At 29.9% G+C, this 24,184-nt stretch overlaps 2 protein-coding genes across 5 annotated transcripts; both read right to left on the bottom strand.

Annotated features, from left to right (window-relative positions):
* Nucleotides 1-249: 249 nt before the first annotated feature.
* Nucleotides 250-1,370, bottom strand: LOC129292161 (F-box/kelch-repeat protein At3g06240-like). The gene has a single exon (XM_054929703.1). It carries the CDS (start codon nt 1,364-1,366, stop codon nt 287-289), a length of 1,080 nt encoding a protein of 359 aa, XP_054785678.1. The 5' UTR covers nt 1,367-1,370; the 3' UTR covers nt 250-286.
* A 17,282-nt stretch (nt 1,371-18,652) lies between these two features.
* Nucleotides 18,653-21,264, bottom strand: LOC129292549 (F-box/kelch-repeat protein At3g06240-like). Of its 4 annotated transcripts, none has more exons than XM_054930112.1 (3): nt 19,930-21,264; nt 19,310-19,382; nt 18,653-19,063 (listed from the first exon to the last, which is right to left on the bottom strand). In XM_054930112.1, exon 1 carries the CDS (start codon nt 21,180-21,182, stop codon nt 19,983-19,985), a length of 1,200 nt encoding a protein of 399 aa, XP_054786087.1. In that variant the 5' UTR covers nt 21,183-21,264; the 3' UTR covers nt 18,653-19,063; nt 19,310-19,382; nt 19,930-19,982. The 4 variants fall into 4 exon arrangements, with proteins under 4 accessions (XP_054786087.1, XP_054786088.1, XP_054786086.1 ...); XM_054930113.1 differs by having other exon boundaries at nt 18,653-18,942; XM_054930111.1 differs by lacking the exon at nt 19,310-19,382.
* Between the last annotated feature and the right edge of the window lie 2,920 nt (nt 21,265-24,184).

Below are 24,184 nucleotides of genomic sequence, written 5' to 3'. Positions count from 1 at the left end.
GTTTAAAAACTTTGATGACGATCTTGGTCAAAGCCTCCAAGAAATAACGGTGAGAGTAAGAGTATGACTTTATCTCCTGGCCCCAGAAAAAAAAAAAGTGAAATTATCCCAATAATTGTAAATTTACCTTCCGATCGATCCTATATAACGGGAAACCACCAAATCTCCACTTTTGGCAAAATATCGAAACAACAAATATAAATATAATAATAGAATACAATTGCAAATTTAGGTCAAAATAAGGAGAAAACTAATCAACAAAACCTGATCAAATCAATCTACAATCTCAAGGGAAGGAAAGTAAAGTTTCAGTATATAGAATCATAGGTCTCCAAAACTGAGTGCGTGGATGAACAAAAATTTCATGATGTTCTAAGAGCTCTCCTTTGTCACTCCATTTAGATAATGTTACATGACTATCTACTGCAACAAGTTCACCGTCTTTTGTAAAGCACAATGGCAAAATATCGTGACTGATCATCCTATCCCTCGTAATTTGACGATTCACAGACATGAACTTACTCCAAGATGACTTCAATCCATACTCTCCCATCATCCAAATCCTGATTTCATCGTCACCCTTGTACTCAGTCAGTGAAAGACATCCTCCAAGTACTCCCAAATCACCAAATGTTGTGTAATTAACATCATTTGGTGGCGTTGGTACTTCTCGTAAATTCTTTGTTGCTATATCGACTGCGATGATTATTTTTGCTGTCGATGGAGCCCCTCGAAGCCAAACTAACAAATGAAATGCGCCGTTGAACACTGAAGAGCCTCTGATTGGGAGATAACTGATAAATTCTTTATCGAGATCAAGTCTTTGCCCTGAATTGGTTCTCAGAGAGAAGACATAAAAGCTTGAAATGATATCAGAGATACGTGATGCAAGCAGAAGTAAGTAGTCATCGGTGGATTCATCGTAACATAAGCCGCACGGAACTACGAATTTCGATACGAGAGGTTGTGAGATATGCTTGTGGAAACCAGTGGAGGGATTCCAGAGGAGAAGATTTTGTTGTTTGGTGAGGACGAGAAGAAGACCTCGGCAAGAACCCAAAATATGGAAATGAGTGCGGGGTTGATTAAGAGGGAAATCGAGACTTACAGTAGTAGAATCGCGGTGAAGGGGCGTGTCGATGTCTATGGATCGGATTTCTGAAGCAGTTGTGTAGAGGAATCGATGGGAACGTTGGGATGTTCCCCGAAAATGCAGTTTTGCGAAATTAGGGTTTGAGATCAGAGAGAACCATGACTTGGACACACACTTCAATCGCAGGAGAGATTTGACAGGCAAGCGGAGAAGTATTGCCATCTTCAAATCTTCAGGAAGATTGTCCATCGTTGCCTGTGGTTGCTTCAGCATACGAGCGACGATCTCACAGAGAGAGAGAGAGAGAGAGAGAGAGAGAGGATCTTTTGAAGGTGACCGCCGACCGGGTAAAAAAAGCGACGAAGGAACGTACGTATTGGTGACGATGATGGTGATGATATCTAATTTAACGAAAATCAATCACTCAATTAAATCTTTATTTATTATTATTCTTTTTCTCTTTAACATGATCATATTTTAAGTTTAAATAAAATTTAATTTTGAATCTTAATACCTACTCTCTATACCTATGTCTATATCTATATTATATATATATAATAATATAACTGTAAACAACATATGATAATAACACATATTTTTTATTCTATTTTTCGTTATTTATAAATTTAAAATTAAATAAAATCATCCTATACCAAATATTTTTCTATTATCTCAACTTCACATTTACTTATTCATAATTTTAAAATTCTAATTTAAAAATAATAAATAAAATTCTAAATTAAATATAATAAGGATATTATCATAACTTCCCATTAATTTACTTATACTTCTATATTTCTAATATATATATATATATATATAAAAGTAAAACGGCAAGCTTATATTTAGTAATATCACCTATCTTTTATGTTTTTATATCAAGTTAATAATCATCCTAAATTTTAAATTATTGTGTGAATAGTACTATAAACTCTAAATTCGTGAAATGTAATAAAATTATTACCAACTTTTAAATTTTGAGTGCTTGAAATTCAATAACTAAGTTAGAGAAAATAGCCATTATTTTTAAGAGTCAAGATAAGTACCACATTAACATACAACTAGGCTCCACAAATACAAAAATAATAGCCATTTTTTGTAACTTAATGACATGATTTTAGATGCTCGAAATTTACAAATTAATGAGACTTCTTACATATTTCAGAAATTCATGATCCGAAATGTTATTCATCTAATAATTTAGAGTCTATGATGCTCATTAATCTTTTTATATTTTTTTCTGATATATTTCAAAAATAAATAAAACAGCCTCACCCCCCAACATATCTCATGCCACATGTCATTTATAATTTTTACATTTCATTGTTTATTTTAAAAATAAATAAAAATACCTCCTATCTCTCCGTTATCTTGCATATCTCTCCATTATCTCTTCAATTATTTCTAAAAATATTTTTTAAAAGATAATAACTACAATATTTTTAAAACTAACTGAAACCACTTTCCCCGATCTCTTATTCATCTCTCCTTTATTTTCATTTATTTTTAAAATATTCTCTCCCATTATCCTTCTCATTATCATAACTTCTACACTAACATTGATTTTTTAAAAAAAAAATAATTTTAAAAAATATATAAAAGTAGAACCACAAGTTTAGGTCTAATGATGCCACGTGTCATGCTCATATGTTTTAACTATAAAATTACCCCACCCTCAAATATCTCCTCATTATCCCCACCCCATAAAATTTTATATTTAAAAATTATAAAACTACCCCGCAAGTTATGATTTTCGTGAATGCTTTGAGCAACTGTCGTGCGTAAAGAACTCTTTCTCACATTGTGATATTCCTCAACATTTCTCAATAGGTGGTTAATTGTTATTTTTAAATCCAAATCCCTCTTCTAAATTTCTTCAGCATGCATATCAATCTAGCTAGAGACTTGTTCCCTCATCACTTTTAGTCTTTCTTCTTCGTTGAAGTCAGGCTATACCATCACCATTGCTCCGTCAATAACCTTGAACAAAGTATTACTGCTAATGTTTGTATTCTTTGTTGGAGGCAATATTGACTTCAATACTCATGATAGATCTCTAGAGGTTGGTGAAATTCTCCATCGATACTTGTCTTCGTTTTATTTCTTCTCTTTGGCAAATTCTTTTTACAATGAAAGCAAGAGGTCAAGCAAAATCAGTGTATTGTCAAGAATTAACTTTTCTTGGTCAATTCTTTTTTGCATTCTTATATTTTGGCAGTTTAGGAGACTCTATCAATGATAGAAATGGATTGCTATTTTCTGACTAAGATATACATGGAGGAAAAGGAAATGCATGAATGAGGTATGGCTAGCGAAATTGATTGTGTACATAGTTTGCTTCATATTTTTATCCTAGGTAGTAAGCTGAGGTTTTTTTGCTTAAAATTTTCTGGTACAGGAATATGGAGAAATCAATCCAAATACGACACACATAAGCTAAGCAAATCTCAGAAAATGAAGCTTATACGCGTATTGATTCATTCATAAAATATATTTAATTTTGTACTTTTTACCATATGGCTGATTGGTTGTAAAAATTTATAATCTATTGCTTTTTGCTTAGTAATAAGGTATGTGCCAATGTTCCATTCTTTTTTATCACTAGAGATCCAAACCATGTGCTGTTATCAAAATCACCCAAAGTTTTTATGGAAAAAAAAATACTTTCAGCGATGACTTTTAGCGACAACCCTAAAAAGTCGCTACTAACTGTAAATTTTCAACGACAACTTTTATTGTCACAACTGAAAGTTTGACCTTTTGTGGCGATATGCAAAGTCACCGCTAAAAATGTGACTTTCTGCAATGACAATATAAAGTCACCACTTATTGTCAAACTTTCAGCGGCAACAAGTGCATGTTACCGCTAAAAATATAAGCTTCAGCAATGACATATATGTCATCGTTAAAAATTTACAATCAACGATAATTTTTTAAAGTTGCCACAGAAAGTGTGACTTTCAGCGAAAACTTTTTAGAGTCACTGACTTTCAGCGGTAACTTTGTATGTCGTCGTTGAAAGTGTGACTTTTATAACTAGTATAACTAAATATTATCATCATAATTATTTATTTTTGGTTTAATCCAATATTTAACGTTTTAAAACATTAATTTTCTTGTATTATTGTAATTTTATGATGAATATATAAAATAACATAATAACTTTTCATTTAATATATGTTATGGTTATATTGATACTTTAAAATAAAAAAATTATTTTAAAATAAGGTTAAGGTATTATTTAATATTAATGAGTCGGACTAAAGAATCAAGCCAAAGCATATTATTTTAGGTCAATTTTTGGTATCAAGTAATGTTCAATTTGATTCGGCCCAACAATATAAGCCAATTTAGTTTATTGGCACTATTCAATTAACACTGAATCTAACTGAATTGACCAATGCATACCTTTATGTAAAGTAATAATTGCATTCAAAAACCTATTGTTTTATATATTAGTTTGGAATGCACTTAATGTAGTAGCAGAGTTTCTATTTTCAAATGTTTTATGATTAAATTGATATTTTAAACAATAACACTACTTATTCATAATAATTAGACATGTGATAGTTAAATTTATTCATTCATAAAATAATATTTTATCTAATCTAATTTTTTAATTTAAATTCTATATTTTATACCAGAAACTTTAAAGCTTGATGTTGGTTTAGATATTCTCAATTTGATAGCTAATGATAGGGAAGAAGAAGATGAAATGAAATGAAATATTTTAAAATTTTACTTTTAATTTTTACAATATATGAAATATATCTATCTATATCTATGTGATGCTATATAATTTCTTATAATTTTATCTTGCTACATAAATACAAAAAAATAAGATAATATAGTGTATAATTTTCTTATTTAAAAATGAAAACTAATTAAAAGTAAAATGTAATGTAAAAATAAGACAGTTCCATTACTTAAAAGTTTTTGTTACTTCTTTCGTTAAAAAGGGTAGGCATTTTTTGAGAAGTTAAACATCTTATTAAATAATGCTAAATATGAAAAGATGATATTAGTTTAAAGACAAGTAACTGCTTTATTGAAGGATGACATATTATTAAAAATACCGTATAGTTTTGAACAAAGGGAGTATTAAAATATATAATCATATAACTAAAGTGCGATATATATATATATATATATATAACACAAATTTATATAAACATAAAGGCAAGACTTATGTACTTAGCTATATATACTTAATTTTTTTTATCTAATTAAATCAAGACATGTGAACTTTAATCTATTAATAATAAAAAAATTTATAAAATAAATAATATATAAAAAAGACACATCATGATTTAATTGGAAAAAATGTGTCCTAAATATATAATGCAAGTTTTTCCTAAACATATATAATTCAGTTGGAAATACTATATATTATAATTATTTTCATTTTAGTTTTTTTTATAATTTAAATTACTTATTAATAGAACGTTTCCAATGTATGAATGTTTGAAACAAATGATTATTATATAGGTCTATATAAAAATTAATGTCATACATGGCCGAGTAACGCATTTGGCCTTAGTCGTAAGGTAGCGCGTTTCTTTCCTTGCTTGTGGACCCACGTTCGAATCGGCTGGAGCACTTTTCTCACCAAAATAACATAAAATTGTAGCTGATGTGGAAAGTACCTAAAAAGTGACGTGGCTCCATGCAAGAGTTGATGTGGAGTGACATGCTGTCATGTGGTAAATGTTCATTACGATCACTTTTTTGCTTATGCTCAACTTTTGGTGATGACAAATTAATCGTTGCTAATTGTTGGCTTCAACAACAAATGTCATTGTTGATTCTCAACTTTTAACAACGACAAATTTTACTTTCTATAACGACATTAGTCGTCATTGATTGTACACATTCATTAGCAATTTTTTTTATCGTTACAGATAGAATCAGTGACAAAAGCTCTCACGACAACATTTCGGTAATTTTTTGTTGTTGCTAAAAACAATCAACAATGACTTTTCAAGTTTCAATGGCAACTTTTGTCACCGCTAAAAATTAATTTTTTTATAGTGATTGGGAGACTTGTTAATCAAAGTGATGCTTATAAGGTCTTACATTACAATAATTAAGTGTTATCTTTAAGAAATTGCATGAAGCATTTTATCTAATGTGAAATTTTTAGATGCCTTTAATTACCCACGTCATCTTTCAAATAATCCTAACTAACACTATTACAAAATATTCCTTTACTTGACGGTTATTTTTTATATACTCGACAATTAATAACCATACCATTACTATAAAATATCCCCTTACTTGATAGCTATTTTTTCATACTTGGGAGCTATACTTGATGGTTATTTGATAAAATAACTATCAAGTATTCTCAAATATTTGATAATTATTATGATATATTTATCAAGTATTTATGATAAATTTTCACTACACAAATACTTGATGTATATTTCAAAATAACCATTAAACTAAGTATTCTCAAATATGTTATTTTGAAATATACATCAAGTATTTGTGTAGTGAAAATTTATCATAAATACTTGATAAATATATCATAATAATTATCAAATATTTGAGAATACTTGATAGTTATTTTAAACTAATCATCCCCTTTAGTGTAGTTGACAGTTATTTTGAAATAACTGTCAAGTATTCTTTTTTTTTTTTTAAGGAAAGCAGCCCTCTGAAAATTTACATAGACGAAATTAACTACATAACAACCAGTCAGCAACCATAAACAAATCAATCACTATTTTTATTAAAATTACTATCTGAACACATTAAAATTTTGATATTATTCGTATACCCTAAACCCTAAACTATAAAAAATCTATAATGTTAGCTAATTTGCAAACAAAAATTCCAAAATTAAGTAGCCTAGGATATAAAAGTTGTCTAAAAAAATGGATGTGTAAGTTATATATGTATATATATATACCTAAACAAATTATTGGGTCTAACTACCGCTGCTATCCATGTGTTAAACACAACTTGAGCCACATCTTCAAAGACTTCTTCTATATGTGCAGCTGCATACCAAACGCAGTAGATGTCAATGTATGTAAAGGGTCACAATATATTCAAGTTAATAGCTAGCTAGTTAACTAAAGTTGGTTAAAATTTATAATTCAAGTGTAATTAAATTTAATGTATAACATGCCATGTAATGTTGTAGGGGTATGAGTGATGATGTCTTTTATGCATCTCATCAAGCAATAACCACAATGATTACTCTGATCTGACTAGAGTAGACACTATAAAAAAAGCACATATCAATGAAATGATATAATATAAAAACTTAACTAATTAAATGAATACCTTAATTGTAACACATTTCTCACAAGAAAAAAAGTAAAGAATAAATGTGAGAAATTATGTGTGTGTGGGAGGAATTAAAATAACAAGTGAAGAAAATTTAACTCACATGTCAAAAAGTTATATCATATCTAGCCTATTGGTTGATTCTCCGTTAAGGGAATCGAGATATCATATTTTTCAAGCAACAAGAAATATTTAAAATAAACATCCAATGCCCCCTAACAAGAAATAGTAAGTGTTAGCAAACAAGTAAATATCTAAAATATTTACTCATATCAAAAGTAGCTAGAAAGCAGCTTACCCTTAGCATTAAGGAGTAAGAAATAAAGTATCCTTGCCTGCTCATCTGTTCTTGAATTGATCTGAAAACTTTCTTGCTCGATCTTCAAGAGCTCTCTTAGTAATATCATTGTGGGAAGAGATGTCATGGGAATTAATCACCTTGAACCTCAACATAAGGCCACCAAGAATCACGAATGAGGTATAAAAGTGACTTCGATGAAAAAATAAATGGGTTAATACGATGGGCGTGCATACACATATATATATAATTTAAGTAATTGATCAAACATTATTAAAGAACCACCTCAGGTAAAAGCTCATCAAACTAGTACTTGCCATTTCATGCATAAGGATTTCATTTAAAATTTTATCCATGACGACTTTAAATAAGCTCAATCTACCATATAGCCTATCATCAAAATTAATAACATCCACAATTGCCATTTGACAAGCCATTCTCATAGCCATCACATAAGTCTCAAGAGAACCATAGTATTTGTATTCTACAACAAACACCGATGCTGGATGCTGTGAAACCGTGGCTGACTCTTTGGTATGGCCCGGTGCCTTATCTTTCAAGTTGCTTTTCCCCCTCTACTATACAAGAGAAAAGTTAGATATATATAATTATATTATAATATTCTAAACAATTATTTAAGCTATAAATTTTCTTCGATGGCAATGGGTTCTTTGCTAGTGGCTTTGGCATTGCCATTATTACGAGATGACTAAGCCATGCAACAAATCTCCCCACTGCATCTCCCAAATTTTATAAATGTTTTTAAGTAAATTGCAGCTTAATCATTTTCTATCATGGTAATATAATAGGGGTTTAGTCAAATTCTTAATACCATGATAGAGTGTTTATATGTGATTTATTCTTGTCAAGATAGATATTACATAAAACCTTTACCAAGTTGCATTATTCTTAAGCTCTGAACAATTGATTTAATGCAGAATTTTATAATTATAATTGTTAAAAGACATTATGTCTTTATACGACACGTTCTTTAACTAAATTGTATGTATGAATGAATAAAAATGTTCTAAGGAAATTTGGTACCAATTAATTGTTAAAAAACAAAACCCATCAAGCTTCACTAATATCGGGATCCTACCTCTACTATTAGTGCGCATGACATGATTGATCTAAACTATTTATTTTTCAATTCTTTTGTGGGTTCCCTAATGTCTTGTAACGGTTACATATTGTTTTTTTTTTTTTGGCCATTTGATAGAAATATTATGTGGTGAATTTGAATTATTTACAAGAAAATTAGATGACTCAAAACATATATTTGCACTTAGTCTGTCTCATATTATGGCTTCAGGATTTGATATGCATTACACTACAATTTCATTGTAAATCGTTGCAATTTGTTGATACTTTAAATTTCTCATTGTGTCAATTGGCATTCCAGTAGCAGCTGGCATTTATGAAAATGTCATTCTTAAAATTTATATACCTAATGTGTGATGATAAATAGTTTGTTCTGAGGCATGTATTTTTTTTTTTTTTTTTAACCATCAGTTCCATGGCATGTATTTAGGTTCTAAAGAATATTGCCTCATGAAAATAGAAGAATATTAATGTGAGCCTCTTGAATGTATAATGGGATTTTTGTTTTATTTACTTACATTTACTTTTTCCTGCCCTTTGTTTATTCTGATTATATTTTCTTTCACATTTTGCTTCAATGTCTTTAAAAGAGGAAGATTATATAATGATAAGTTAATGATTTAGCAATGACCTTATGCCACAGTGGCACCAGCACTTCTCTTATAACAAGGAGAACATGTGTTCAAGCCAAGAGTGGGCAATTGTGGAGGGTGTGTGAGTTTCCTTCATATGAAAAGGGAGTGTAAATATATAGGTAGGTGAATTGGTATTATTGGGTAATTGTCCCCTACCAAAAAAGACAAAGATATGTTAATGATTTTATAGCTCTGCAAGTATATTAAACTTTCGTGAATTGTAAGATGAAAAGTTTTTAGTCATTTTAGCTTACTCAAATCAAAGTCAAGGCTTCTTTAAATCCATTGAATGTTTCCCCTCACACTTATACTCTTAAGCATCTTTTTGTAAAGTTGTTTTCAAAACCATGCTAAATTTGCTTAAGGACATTTACTTGATAAATCCCTTGACTATGGAGCAAACACGATTTGAAAATATTGATATTTCAATTGGAAATAAAATTTCCAGTACTTGATATATTAATATATTTATTTGTTAATGTCATATTTAATCAAAAATAAAATCTATATTGTTTCGAAAATCCATCTACCCAAACATGATTTCGTAGAAAAAATGGCACCCAATTACAATTTTTTATTTTTACCTTGTAATCTTAATTTTTCATAGATTGCATGTTATAAAAAAAATTATAAACTATTCAATTATTACGTATCCCAAAGATGAAGAGAACATACAAACTATCAACATTCATAATAAGTATAGGATATTTGGATGAAGTGCATGAGACCACTAAGGTATACCATTTCCACAATATTGGATGTGCAATAAAAATAATAAACTACGATTTCAAAGAAACTTCAATAACCTTGCTTATTAATAATTTTATTAGTTAATTTTTTAATTTAATTTATGTATATATTTTATCATCTATATCAGTTAATATTATAAAATTATTTTACTTTATGTTACAAAAATCCAGTTTATGAAATTAATTTTAATTCTTCATTATAATTTAATTGTACAGTATGGATATAATTTAAATCTATTTTATAAAAATTGATTTGGATTTTTAATTCATTCCACCGGGAAGGTACATGGGGATTTTTTAAAGGAAAGATGATAATCAAGTCCCAAAGGAAGCAATTCATTCAAGATAAACCCCAAGAGATTCAAAAATCCCACATAAGTCCTATGATCATTTAATGATCATAACTAACAAGCAAAAATACTCAATTTTCCTTATAAAACAATTCTAATCGTGCAATACTATTGTGATATTCTCTCGGAAACTCATGCTCCTAAGTCTCATAGATGAATACATCCCTTTTGAAAATAGTAGTGTACCATTATCCTTTATTTCTGACGACTCCGCCTCTATCATCGCAATGGGTGGATGCAGCTACTTGTTCCGCCATCCGTTGTGCACTACCTGGTGCTATCAAGGCTTCAATCCTCTGAATCAATGAAATGGAGGAGCTCTTTAATGATTTATTTGTTCTATGAAAGAAATAGAAGCAACTAGCCTAATTTCAATGCCTTGAATCAAGGACCAATACCAGAAAAGAGAAGCTACTCATTTTAGATCTACAACTTGAAAATGTACATTTTCTAAGTGTGTAGCATGCATTGTAAAATAAAAAAATATTGAATTTGAGAAACAGTTGCAAATTATTATCACTGAAGGAGTGGAAGAACTATTAAATTCTTAAAAAAAGTTATTCTAGAAGATAGCTCCAGTAATTAGTAAGTGAGATTTTAAATTTTGCAACTTCTCTACGAATAATTTGCAACTCCTTATTGAAATTTTGGGTGAAAAAACTATTAAATTTTTAAACTTGCAAAGCTATTAAGCTATTATTTTAGAACAACACTCCAATAATTTGCAACTAAAATGCCAAATTTTGCAACTATCTTACGAATAATTTGTAACTCATTCTCCAAATTTTAGGTAGAAGAACTATTAAATTCTTAAACTTGCAAAGCTACTAAATTATTTTAGGACAATACTCTAGTAATTTGTAACTTAAATAGCAAATTTTGCAATGTCGTTACGAATAATTTGCAACTCATTCTCAAATTTTTGAGTGGAAGAACTAATTCTTGAAGTTATTATTCTAGGACATAACTCCAATAATTTGTAACTGAGATACAAAATTTTATAACTTTCATATAAATAATTTACAACTCTTTCTCAAAATTTTGGTTGGAAGAACTATTGAATTCTTGAATTTGTAAAGCTATTAAATTATTTTAGGACAACACTCCAATAATTTGCAACTCAAATACCATATTTTGTAACTTCATTATGAATAATTTATAACTCTTTCTTAAAATTTTGAGTAGAAGAACTATTAAATTCTTAAAGTTATCATTCTAGAAGATGGCTCCAGTAATTTACAATTGAGATACTAAATTTTGCAACTCCTCAAAATTTTTAGCTCCAATAATTTACAACTGAGATACTAAAATTTTGAGAAAGAGTTGCAAATTATTCATAGGGAAGTTATAAAATTTGGTATTTTAGTTGCAAATTACTGAAGTCATCTCCTATAATAAATTTTTTTAGAATTAAATAGTTCTTCCACTCCTTCAGTGATAATAATTTTTAACTCTTTCTCGAATTCAATAGTTTTTTATTTTACAATGCATGCTACACACTCAAAAAGCACATATCTTTAAGTTGCAGATCTAAAATGAGTAGCTTCTCTTTTATAGTATTGGTCCTTGATTCAAGGCATTGGGATTAGGCCAAGTGCTTCTATTTCTTTCATAGAACAAATAAATCACTGAAAAGCTCCTCTTTCATCGATTCAAAGGATTGAAGCCATGATAGCACCAGGTAGTGCACAATGGATGGTGGAACAAGTGGCTACATCCACCCACTGTAATGATAGAGGAGGAGATGTCAAAAATAAGGGATAAGGGCATATTACTATTTTTAGAAGGGATGTATTCAGGTTCGAGACTCAAGAGCATGAGTTTCTAAAACATCATAATAAGAAAGTGGTGCATGACTAGAATTTTTTTATAAGGGCAATTGAGTATTTTTACTTGTTAGATATGGTCATTGAAGGACCATAGGACTTATGTGGGGCTTTTGAATCTTTCGGGATTTATCTTGAATAAATTGCTTCCTTTAAGACTTGATTATCATTTTTTCATTTTTAAATCATTATTATATTCAATCCATTTACTATTATTGAAAAACACCAATTACTTTAATTTAGAACTAATTTTTCTTTAATAATAATGCAATTTTGTAATTTAATTTATATCTTATTATTTATTTAAATTATTACTTTCATTTTAAACGCATACATCGCACAGGACACATGCTAGTTCAAAAATAATAAGAAAATTATGTATCGCAGGCAACATTTGATGACATCATGTGTCCGTAATTCTATTTTACTTTATTTAAAAAAAATAAATAAAACTATGTCACTCGCAAATGTCATGTTGTAACACCCTCAAATTCCTTAAATCTATATTTAAAGGACAACATCAAGCCTTTAGATGCAAAGGAAGATAATATAGACTTCACTATCTAAATAACGTGACTCTAATGGTTCAAAACGACAGTTACTTTCATATGCTTTCAGCACATTTGTATCTGCTAAACAGACTTCCAAAGCAAAAGATAAAAGCATATGAAAGTAATTGTCATTTTAAACCATTAGAGTCACGTTATTTGGATAGTGAAGTCTATATTATCTTCCTTTGCATCTAACAGCTTGATGTTGTCCCTTAAATACAGATTTAAGGAATTTGAGGGCGTTCCAACATGGCAAAGCAATAAAGTTTCAAGACGGATGGGTTGTGAATGATAAGAAAACTACACTCTTTTTATGGTTTGAATCTTGAAATATTGGTCAGATTAGTATCCAATCATAGATAGGTATAGAATTCATGACTGATAATTTTAGTTGTTGGTTTAATCTTTGATATCATGTGACTGTATTTGATTATTGGTTTTTTCTGATTTATAGTTTCATTAATTTGCAGACTTTATGGCTTCTTTAAGTGTGGGTCAAAGTAGCATGAACTAAGAGTTAAAATATCAAAATATGACATGCTTATGCAATCAAAGAGCATCCATCCAAATATTAGACTTAGACAAAAATTCTAGCAAATCTATATACACCATATATACTAAGGAGGTGCGAATTTTATGCTTGGGTCACACCAAAAAATGAAAAAGCTAAAACTGCCAATGGAGAAGTATATAAACTTGACATGGTCATATTTAATCATGTAATGTTCTCTTAAACCTTAATAGAATCAGCAATACACAAGTTATGAAAATGTGATTCGAAGTGACCATATTCATTCAATTGAATTCTTCAATGTAAAGTCGACATGAGGTCTTTTTTTTTTAGAATAAAAAGCTACAGAGACACCGTGCTAGATGACATGTTATGTCATGTTAGTGTACAAAAAATTTCTACACCCAAGTGGTGGAGTGTCAAAAATGTAAACATTAAAATTGTCAAAAGAAGCCTAATGTGCCAACCAATCTATGCATTTGGTGGCCTCCCTATAGTTGTGATCAAAGGTGATTGTCCAGTATTTTATAACAAGATCTCTAATTTTATTGATAGTAGTAGTTAGAGGATGATTTGTAGAGAACTCGTTGCATATTAACCTAAGGGCTTCGATAGAGTTAGAGTAGACATGAACTTTGTCAATCTTTTCATCCCAACAAATGCTTAGTCCTTCCAAGGTGCCCAAAAGTTCATCTCCCGTACATAGGTGAAAACCAAAATACTTGGACAAGCCTTTAATCCAATTGCCATGCTTATCTCGTATAAGTCCACTGCAGGAAGTAGCACCTTGATTATTAACTGAGTAGTCTATATCAAGTATAACTCATTCATCTTTAGGGCATAACCATTTAGCATTTGATCTATCGCCCTGTTGATTCAAAAATTTGATTTTTTAATTAAAGATATTGATCATTGAGTATATCCTGAATGCTGGTAAATGCAATGTCTTTGTCAGTATTATCTTATGTGGAATAGATGTTTTTGTATCTACCTTTCCAGATGTTCCAACATACATGGACGAACAATTTTTGCTAGGGGATCTTTCTAGAACTAGCATTGCCCACATCATAGTCAGCATTCCAAAGTATCCAGTCCTAAAGAGAGAGAGAGAAAACAATATGCTAAATTTAGATTATTTAACTAATTTTATCCAAACTTTTTTAGAATTCTTACAACCTCTCACGATATGAGTGGTTGAGTCTAAGGAGTTGCAACCAAATATAAGGTGTTTTCAAATTATAGTGACATATGTTAAAGTTGGTGTCTCAGTCATGTTCACAACATATATTCATAAATCTTCTAGTTTTTTATTAGAAACCCTCCAAAACACAAATTTAAATATCATAGAGAAATATTATCCAAATATCTATAAAGTTCAATTTAAAATCAATTTGTAATATCCCTAAGTTTGATTTATGACTCAATGAATTTTTCTAATAACAATTCATTCTTCTTTTTTATACACAATAACAACTCATTTTAGATGTTAACTAAATCTTGTTATTTTTAAATTTTTCACATCCCATGCTTATACTAGTTAATGTTAAAGAAAGATAAAGACACTAATATTACTCTTATACCTAAGGTTGATAAACCTGAATTATTTACTGAGTTCCTCCCTATTAGACTTTGTAATTCCTGTTACAAAATATTCTCTAAAATTCTAGCTACTTGCATGAAACCTTTTCTTGATACCTGTGTTTCTCAGAACCAAGGAGTATTTATCCCGGGTAAATTAATTCATGATAACATCATCATTGCACATGAGGTGTACCATTATTTGAGAAGGAAGCTCAATAGTAAGAAATTTGATTTTGCACTAAAAATGGATACAAGCAAGGCCCATGACAGGGTGAAATGGGATTTTTTGAATCAAGTTTTGCTGAAGTTTAGCTTTTGTAGACTATAGGTGCAGCTAATTATAAACTGCATTAGCTCAGTCAATTTGAACCTCTCTTTCTAGGAAAAAGTTAGCTTTGATCAAACCTGAAAGAGGTCTAAGACAAGGGGATCCCATTATCCCAATATCTTTTTATCCTAGTTTCAGAAGTTCTATCTAGTATGATTGTTAAGTATCAAGAGCCACACAGATTAAGAGCAATTAAAATGAGTTTACACTGTCTGAAAGTTACTCAGCTTTTTTTTGCTGATGACACCCTCTTCTTTATGAATGCAGAAGGGAATAGTTGTAAATTGATTGCACAGATTTTAAGGAATAATTGTGAAGCTTCTGCTCAAACTGCTAATATGGAGAAGTTTGCTCTTTTCTTCTTAGCAAATACTCCTCCAGCAGTCAAGAACTCAGTCAGCAATATGTTAGGTATAGATGCATCGAATGATCCAGGATGATATTTGGGTATCCCTAGTGTATGGGGAAAAACTAAATACCAGGCTTTATCGTATGTACGAGATCGGATGCAGAGAAAGGTTCAATGGTGGAGCCGTAGCTTCTTATCACAAGCAGGCAGAGAGATTTTGATTAAAGCAGTTATTAATGCTATTCCTACCTATGTGTTTCAAATTTCCTATCAAAATGCACAAAGAGTTTGATAGTCTTATCTCAAATTTTTGGTGGGAAGGTAACACTATAGGTAAGAAGATACACTAGATTTCTTGGCAAGACCTTAAGAGACCTAAGAATGATTGGGGCATGGGCTTCAAGGATTTTGTGAACTTCAACAACGCTCTTTCGGCTAAGACTGCTGAGGCTTATGAATAATTCTGACGAATTATGGGCTAGGGTTATTAAAGGGATTTACTTCCATCACTGTCATTTTCTTGAGGCCAAAAAGGGGTCGAAAGCTTCTTGGTGCCAGAGTAGTCTTTTGGAGGGTGGAGAGTTTTTGAGTGATAACCTGTGTTGGCATATAGGGGATGGTTGTTCTATTAAAATATGGCAAGATAATTAGATTCATACTCTTTATAGCTACAAGTTATGTATTGAGGATCCTGAGTTGAAAAAATCTAATGCACTACTGAGTACTCTTATTGAAAATGGACAGTGAAATCTCAGAGGCATTATTCACTATATTGATGAGGAGGCTGCTGCAACTATGAACTTTTGAACTCTTGCCTCCAACTCTGCTCAAGATAAGATTTGCTAGACATATGCCAAAAATGGCATCTATACAGTACAACAGGGTTATAAACATGCCATGGAGGGCTATGCTAGTGGGCAAACAAAGGTGGGATCCTCATCTCCCATATCCAGTCTTAGTTGGAAGGCCTTTTGGAAGACTAAAACGATGCGATGAATTATCCGCTTCATTTGAAGGTGCTTTTCAAATGCTTTGGCAACTAATGAAGCATTAACCAAGAGCCAACAGGCACAGGGGGCGCTCAATGTTGTGTCCTGTTCGTGAAAATATTTAATAAAATAAAGAGCAGTATTTTTTTTTTGGCAACCTTTGGCTATATAGAAGTGAAGAACATTATTTTCAACTAGAGCATTCATTTGACAACAAATAATCATATAGAAACAAAGAGGTGAAGGAACATAATTTTCCTATCTTAAATAAAACTTGAAACTTGCATATTTCATTATATACAAACTTATCAAACTTTAGAATATCAAATTAATTGCAACAGTAACTTGTTTGTCATTATCATAACTCCACCCCATGCATGTACAAGTATCTTGCAGAAAGAAAACAAAGCAATCCTCTATTGTCTATTGTCTTTTCATGTTTGCTTGTGAATAATGCAATATTATAATCATTTTGTTCAAAAAAAATGTAAAATATTTTTTGAATAGTTAAATATTAAAAAATGTAAGGTATTTTTAATATTTTAAAAGGTAATTAATATGTTTTTTTTTAAAACATCCATAATAAACAAATCATTTTAAGGACACTTTAAAGCATTCATATATTTAAAGATTAATAAGTATCCTAAATCCTAAATTATTATTTGAATAGCATCCTAGACCATGAATTCTTAAAATGAAAAAAAAACTCTCCTTAATTTGTAAATTTCAAGCAAATGATACCCCCATCATTTATCCATACAACGTTGACTGCTATATAGTCTAACTAAAATGCCACATGTCAAGAGGAGATTAGTTTCACATCAGCCTTTTGATTGAGCCTCACAAAGTTATAAGTAATAGCTGTTATATATAAATTACTAGTAGGAGTAATTTGCTATTTGAATAGTAATTTAAGGTCTAAGATACTCATTTTAAAAATTTAAAATTCAGGATACTATTTAAATAATAATTTTGGATTCAAGATACTCATTAACACTATATTTAAAATTGTCAATTGCAATAGAGTATGTGCAGCAACAATTGTTCTGCAAAGTGAATTTAATATGAGAGAAGGAATAATTGACACAAGACACTAGAATCGAGCTAATTCATTTAAGAAAATCACATCACAAATTCACAATGGCATTTCAAGGGAGACTTTTTGGATTATGAAAATATTATATGGACAAATTAATCACAACTCACAATATAACAAAATCATACTCTTCCCTTAATAGCAAATTATAACAAAATTTTTGGGACCAGAGCTAAAGGTGTATTTGATTTAAATTCAAACCTCATTTTTTTTGGGCCACAAAATCCAAAACCTCAATGGCTCCGTTTAGAATTTTAGATGGCCATGGTCTGGATTGAGATTTGACAATTGAGGTTAGCCCAGTTTAACTTTCTTTGGGAAAAATTTATATGAAGATTGACTTTTGGGTAAAACTAAAAAGTGAGATTAAACAAAATTTATTTCCTTTTATATTTATTTATAAAAACATAAACTACGTTAAAAAAATATTCAAACATATATTACATTAAATTAATTTACAAAAATACTTAAAAGTTAAATCTCGCTAAAATAAGTAACTTTTATCAAACTGCAATTTGCAAATTTCAATTTATTGAAACTCGAGTAAGTTTTAGTCCAATTATACCATGAGATCCTTGTGTGTTGTTCTGCCTAGAGAACTGAGCACCCATACCACAGCCACATTACAATATATTAGTGAAATTCAATATTAGTGCAACATGCGATGTACAATTAACAAGTAAAAACAAGTTTAACTGATAGCCTGAGCCTTAAAACAGAGGGCCTGAATAAAGCTGCTTCTGCATTCTCTCTCCCGAAGCTTCAGTTTCAACCTTCATAGTAGTCATACATTATTAATCCATAAAATTTTTATTGACAAATTAAGACAGCTTTTCTACGAGCTTATACAACACAATGATTTTGACTTGTTCGTAAATTATTTACACTACTAAGGATATTGTAGCATGAAAGTTGTTTATATTAATCGATGATTATCAGTAGAACAACCCATCATTATAATATTGATCGACTCCTTTGCAACAGAATCAAAACAAACTACCATTCCTATTTCATCATAACGAGAGCATAATATGTGATATTCTGTCAACCTATTACAAGGACCAAGCCAAAAAACTAGAAACCTTGAATACAGCTTCTACCGTCTTCTAGGGCATCACCTGCAAACTTATAAACTGCAGCAGAATATTATGAAGAGCATGAAAGCCAATCTGCGGAACTATCCTGCAACTGCAAGAATTTGCAAAAATAGCATAGCCAAATCATTAACTGTCGATGGATGCATGCAATCCCCACAAATCAGATTCCATCAACAAGCATAGTGTTAGCAGCAATGAAGTTCCCTCTAGTCCTTGAAAGTTTAAACAACGCATGAATTGTTAGATCTTATATTTCCTTGATTTGATAATTTTCAGATACTGAAACGAATTTAGGTAAGAAATTGACGTCTAAATATGAACTTTCAGATTTCTAAATTGTGAATCTTCGAAGAAGATGGGAAAGAGTTAAGAAGTTGCAAACAATATTACACATATATTATATAGTAGAATCAGAATTTGAGTATTTCTTTTTGAGCTGAACAAAAAGAAATTCTTACATACAGTCAGCAAGATTAAATGAGTCTGTTGAATCAACAGTACATATCAGAATGTAATTTGAGCTGCAAATTACTGCAATAAAGATATTCAGACATATCAGCCACCAAATGTCTAGCAATAGGACCACTAGAATGTTCCTATAATTGTTTCTCATTCTGATTATTTGAAGAGCAATTTCAAAAGTATCATAACAAAGTTAAGTCTTCTAAAGAAAACATCATATGATAGGGCGTCTTAATGGATACCAACGTGAAACGTGAAAAGGTTACCTTCAAGGATGATATGGATTTTGATTTCATAAAGGGTATTCACGAACATTACCATAGAAATATAATTCTTTTTATACCCTAACCAAGATTCACGTGGGAAGTAAGAAATATCTAATTTTCCATGACAATTTTTCAATTAGTTTCCCAAAAATGTTATTTTAGCTTCTTAACAATACTCAGTACAAAAGATCAACATTATTCGTCATCGTTATCAGACGTCTATATGCTTGCAAAGTTTTAACTCTATTTGACAAATTCCGAAGCTGCTCTGCAATTCCTAACATGAAATACACCAACACAACCATAAAGTAACCATTATAGGGTAAAAGCACAGGGTGACGATAAAATACCTGATCCTTCTAATTGGTCACCATCACTCTTGGGCCTCCTCCAAATGATCACACTACACTGACGGGAGGGAAAGCAGAGTTTCAGTGTACACACTTGCACACGCAAACGACATCGGACTACGAAAAAATTTCAGATAATCTACTACTTGCAGCTCTTCTTTGGCACTCAATTTTAGTAATCCTATAGTACTATTTCTTACAACAAGTTGATTGTCTTTGGTGAAGCATAATGGTTGAAAGAATTCGATATGGCACGGATTAGTAGATACAGTGAAAAGACGAGTCCAAGATGACTTCACTCCATATTCTTTCATCACCCACATCTTAATTACATCACTGTTCTCAGTTAGCGTTAGGCATCCTCCAACCACTCCCAAAAAACCTGAACCAACTTCATAATCATCAGGAACAGGTATCTCCCGCAAATTCTTCGCTGCTATGTCAAAAGCAATAATTGTAAAACACTCAGGTGGTGGTTGTCGTACACGCTTAGCAAACCAATGAATAGCACCGTTTAAGATCGAACCACTGGTCGGCTCATCCCATTGATAGATATATTGGCATTCATCAGCAAGTATTTCCCATGATTTGGTTTTGAGTGAGAAGAAAGCGAGGAAGTCTGACACAAGAACTAGTATGTAGTCATCAGTGGACTCATCATAAGCAAAGCCATACATATATACAAATATGTTCCGATTCAATGGCGGTATCTTTCTGCAGACACCATTGGAGGGATTCCAAATAAAAAGTTTTTGTTGTTTATCAACAACTAGTAACAGAAACCCTCGGCAAGAACCCATAATCTCGAGATCATCAGGTGTCCTGCGTCGGGGAAAATTGAGATGTACAACAGCAGAATCGTCATGAAAGGGAGCGTTGAAATCTATGGATTGAAATTGCGAATCAGCAGTCACAAGGATTCGATGGGTGCGTCCGGGGGATCGTTGAAAATGCAGTTCCGCGAAAAGAGGACTGGAGATGAGAGAGTGCCATGACTTAGAAACACACCTGAAACGCAGTAGAGATTTGACGGGCAAGCGAAGAAGGATTTCCCCAATGACTTCTTCGGGAAGGAACTTCTTGTGTTCTCGCCGTCGCCTTTTGGAAGAGTAAGCGCCCGAAAAAGAGGAAGCAGCTTTTCTGCTTCCGGAATGAAGTGAAGCTGACCGGAAAGAAGCGCTCGATCGTTTCAATCGATTCCTCCTTAAGGAAATTTGGAGAAGAAAAGATTTAGGGCTTAGAAACATAACCATGATGTAGCTAGCTCAAAGGTTCGGAAGAGAAAAGGCTCGCTTGCTTTGGAAAATGGTTCTGTTGTTGCGGGGAAGACGCATAAAATCTAGAAATGGGTTTCAATTTAGGGTTTGAAAGGGGCGGCAAACTCGAAAGAATTGGCGCGTAAGTTAAAAAAAAAAATTAATTATCTAGACTTTATAATTTTAAGACTAAAATACGTATTTAATCATTTAATTTTATACTCCCTTCATTTAAAAATATAATATATTTTTTAAAGAGTTAGATATTTAATAATATAATATATTTTTAATCTTTTAAAGTGTCACTATTATTTTTTTTAAAAATGCCCTTATTAATAATAATTTTATATTTATTGTAAGGTGTTTAATAGGGGTAAATATAAAAAAATAAAGTTAATTAAAAAGTAGTTAATTACTTTATTGGAGAGTAAGATTTAATTAAAAATGTCATATATTTTTAAACGGAGGGAGTATAAGGTTTTATTTTAATCCATTAATTTTATAAAATATTTTTTTAGTCTTTTAACATTGTTAGTTTTATTCCAATAAATTTTTATATTGATCTTTTAAATATTGATAAAACATTTTTAACTGTGGATATATTAAGTTTAATTTTTAAAAAATAATAATAATTAACACAAAAAATAATCATTTAAAACTAACGATGTTAAAATTAAATAATTAAAAAGATTCTTTATAAAATTAAAAAATTAAATTAAAATCTTATATAAAATTAAAAAATTAAAAGTATACCTTAACCTAATTTTAATTCAATTGTAGTTTAGTCTTGAATTTTAACTCATTGTAATTCCACTTTTATAATTTTAACTCAATTTTAATTTAATTTTTAAATTTTGACTCTTATAATTCAGTTTTTATAATATTAATTATTTAAATATTAATCTTTATATTTTAAAAAATAAAAGTGTGAATATTTAAATTTAATACTAATATTTTAAATTAATAAATCTTTTTAAAATGAGGTAGTTAGTTATAACTAAGTTAAGGACCTAGTTAAAATAAGTCAAAGAAATTGTAAATGAATCAAAACTCTAGGAATAATATGCTTAATTTTCACTTTACTTATCTTAGTATCGGTCCTGATTTTTGCGGCCTGCCGACATTGGCCCTTAAAAGTTGAAACTTAAATTATCTAATTTTTTTAAAAAAATTAGTATTATTTATTTATTATAATCAATAAATCAAGTTCTAAATAAAATTTAATTTTTAATTATTTTTAGTTGTCTAGTATATTTTTAATTTCAAACAGAGATAAAGGTGCATAAAGTTAATATGTAAGATTTACTTAAGTAAAAAAAAAAAAACTTTATGCATTTTGCATTGTGTAGATTTTACATCATGCGCGACACACAATAACATTAATGCTTTGTATATTGGGATGGGAACCTCTCCTTTTCCTCCTTGCAACAAGTGACCATCTCGGTAAAAATTAGAGCTAGGATATAAGTGGGCTCAATTTTTATGAGTTTAGTTTTTATGAGCTTGATTTATAAGGACTTGACTCTTTAAATTTGATTTTTTATTTTTTATTTTTTTTAGATTTGACTTTTATTTAAAAGGTTTAGAATCAAACTCGCAAGTCTTATTTTAAATAAAATTAAGTATTATAAATTAATTAAAATATTTTAAAATTTAAAAAAATAAAATTCTCATAATTTTTAGAAATTAAACAACACACATTTAGAAGTATAATAATAAAATTCAAATTTTGGTTAAAAAATAATTTATTTTTTATAAATACACAAATATAATAATTATAAAAAAAATTAAAAAATTAAAAATTTTATATTATACATTGATATTTATTAAATTAATTTTAAAATAAATTAAAATTAATAATAATATAATACATATAGGATTAATATTTCGAGCAAGCAAACCCTTATTGATTTCAAATGTGTATTTCACCAGAAAAAAATAGTAATAGTAACATAATAGGATTTGAAGAACCGCTCGAGTTCAAATCTCTTTTTACCAAATTTATTCAAACCAAGCCTTTAAATTTCATTATTTAAAAAAAATAATTTTTAAAATTTGAATTTTTATTTCCATCTTTAGTAAAAATTAGGCCCATTCATTTCTTTTCAATGGCCACTGCTTTCTTTCGCAGTTACAGATCTGAAAAAATTGTGGAGTAGCAACAAAATGCAACAAAATTTGTACTTAAATAATTTACACCTCAGAATAAAGTAAACAATGATACCCTTCTGTCCCTATCGCAAAGCACTTTTCAAAAGGAGCTTTTGGTTCTTATATTAAGGTACATAGAAAGTTATTAATTACTATTTTCCAATTTTATTTCCTTTGTAAATTAATTTCTATAACTCATTGTTTACTGTATATTTTTTTATTTTTATTTTTAATGGGAGTAAAATTGAAAAAATCACTCAAATCTCGCACAAGTAAACTAAATATAGAAAAGTCTAATATAATTAGAAAATTTTATTATATTCAAATTGCTTTGGAGTTGATATTTCAAGCCAAGTTAATAAATCAACCTAAATAAATTTAAAAAATTTTAGGTATGAGCATAAAAAAATAATATATTTTTAATGTTTAGGCCTGTTTAAATAGGCCAGAGTAGGTTGGTAAAAATTTTGGCCTAACTCAATTGGATTAGTCGAATAACATTTTATTTTTTTAAGAAAGTATATATAATATATTAAATATAAATTAATCATTTATACATGTATTTATACTTATAAAATTGGCAAATTGATCTCAATACTATAAAAAAAATTATTTACTCATATACTACACTTATAAATCTGAAACTTGAATTGTGTCATACTAAGATCGAAACATTTTTTTAGTATAAAAGTACAAAATTTGGTCTCTATCAGACCGAGTTCATGCTCATGAAGGAGGAAAAAAAAACCTCAGTCTCTATCAAACTGAGCTGTAAAATTTGCTAGAGAATTATATTAAATTTTATTGGCACTACGTGTACTGCTCGGTCTAACAGAGATCGAGTTTTG

This window comes from Prosopis cineraria, unplaced genomic scaffold, assembly GCF_029017545.1.
Source record: "Prosopis cineraria cultivar Desert tree isolate PC_DT_omini unplaced genomic scaffold, ASM2901754v1 PC14, whole genome shotgun sequence".
Taxonomy (NCBI): domain Eukaryota; kingdom Viridiplantae; phylum Streptophyta; class Magnoliopsida; order Fabales; family Fabaceae; genus Prosopis; species Prosopis cineraria.
Note: the sequence above shows the minus strand (reverse complement) of the source record. Positions and strands in the feature narration are given on the sequence as shown.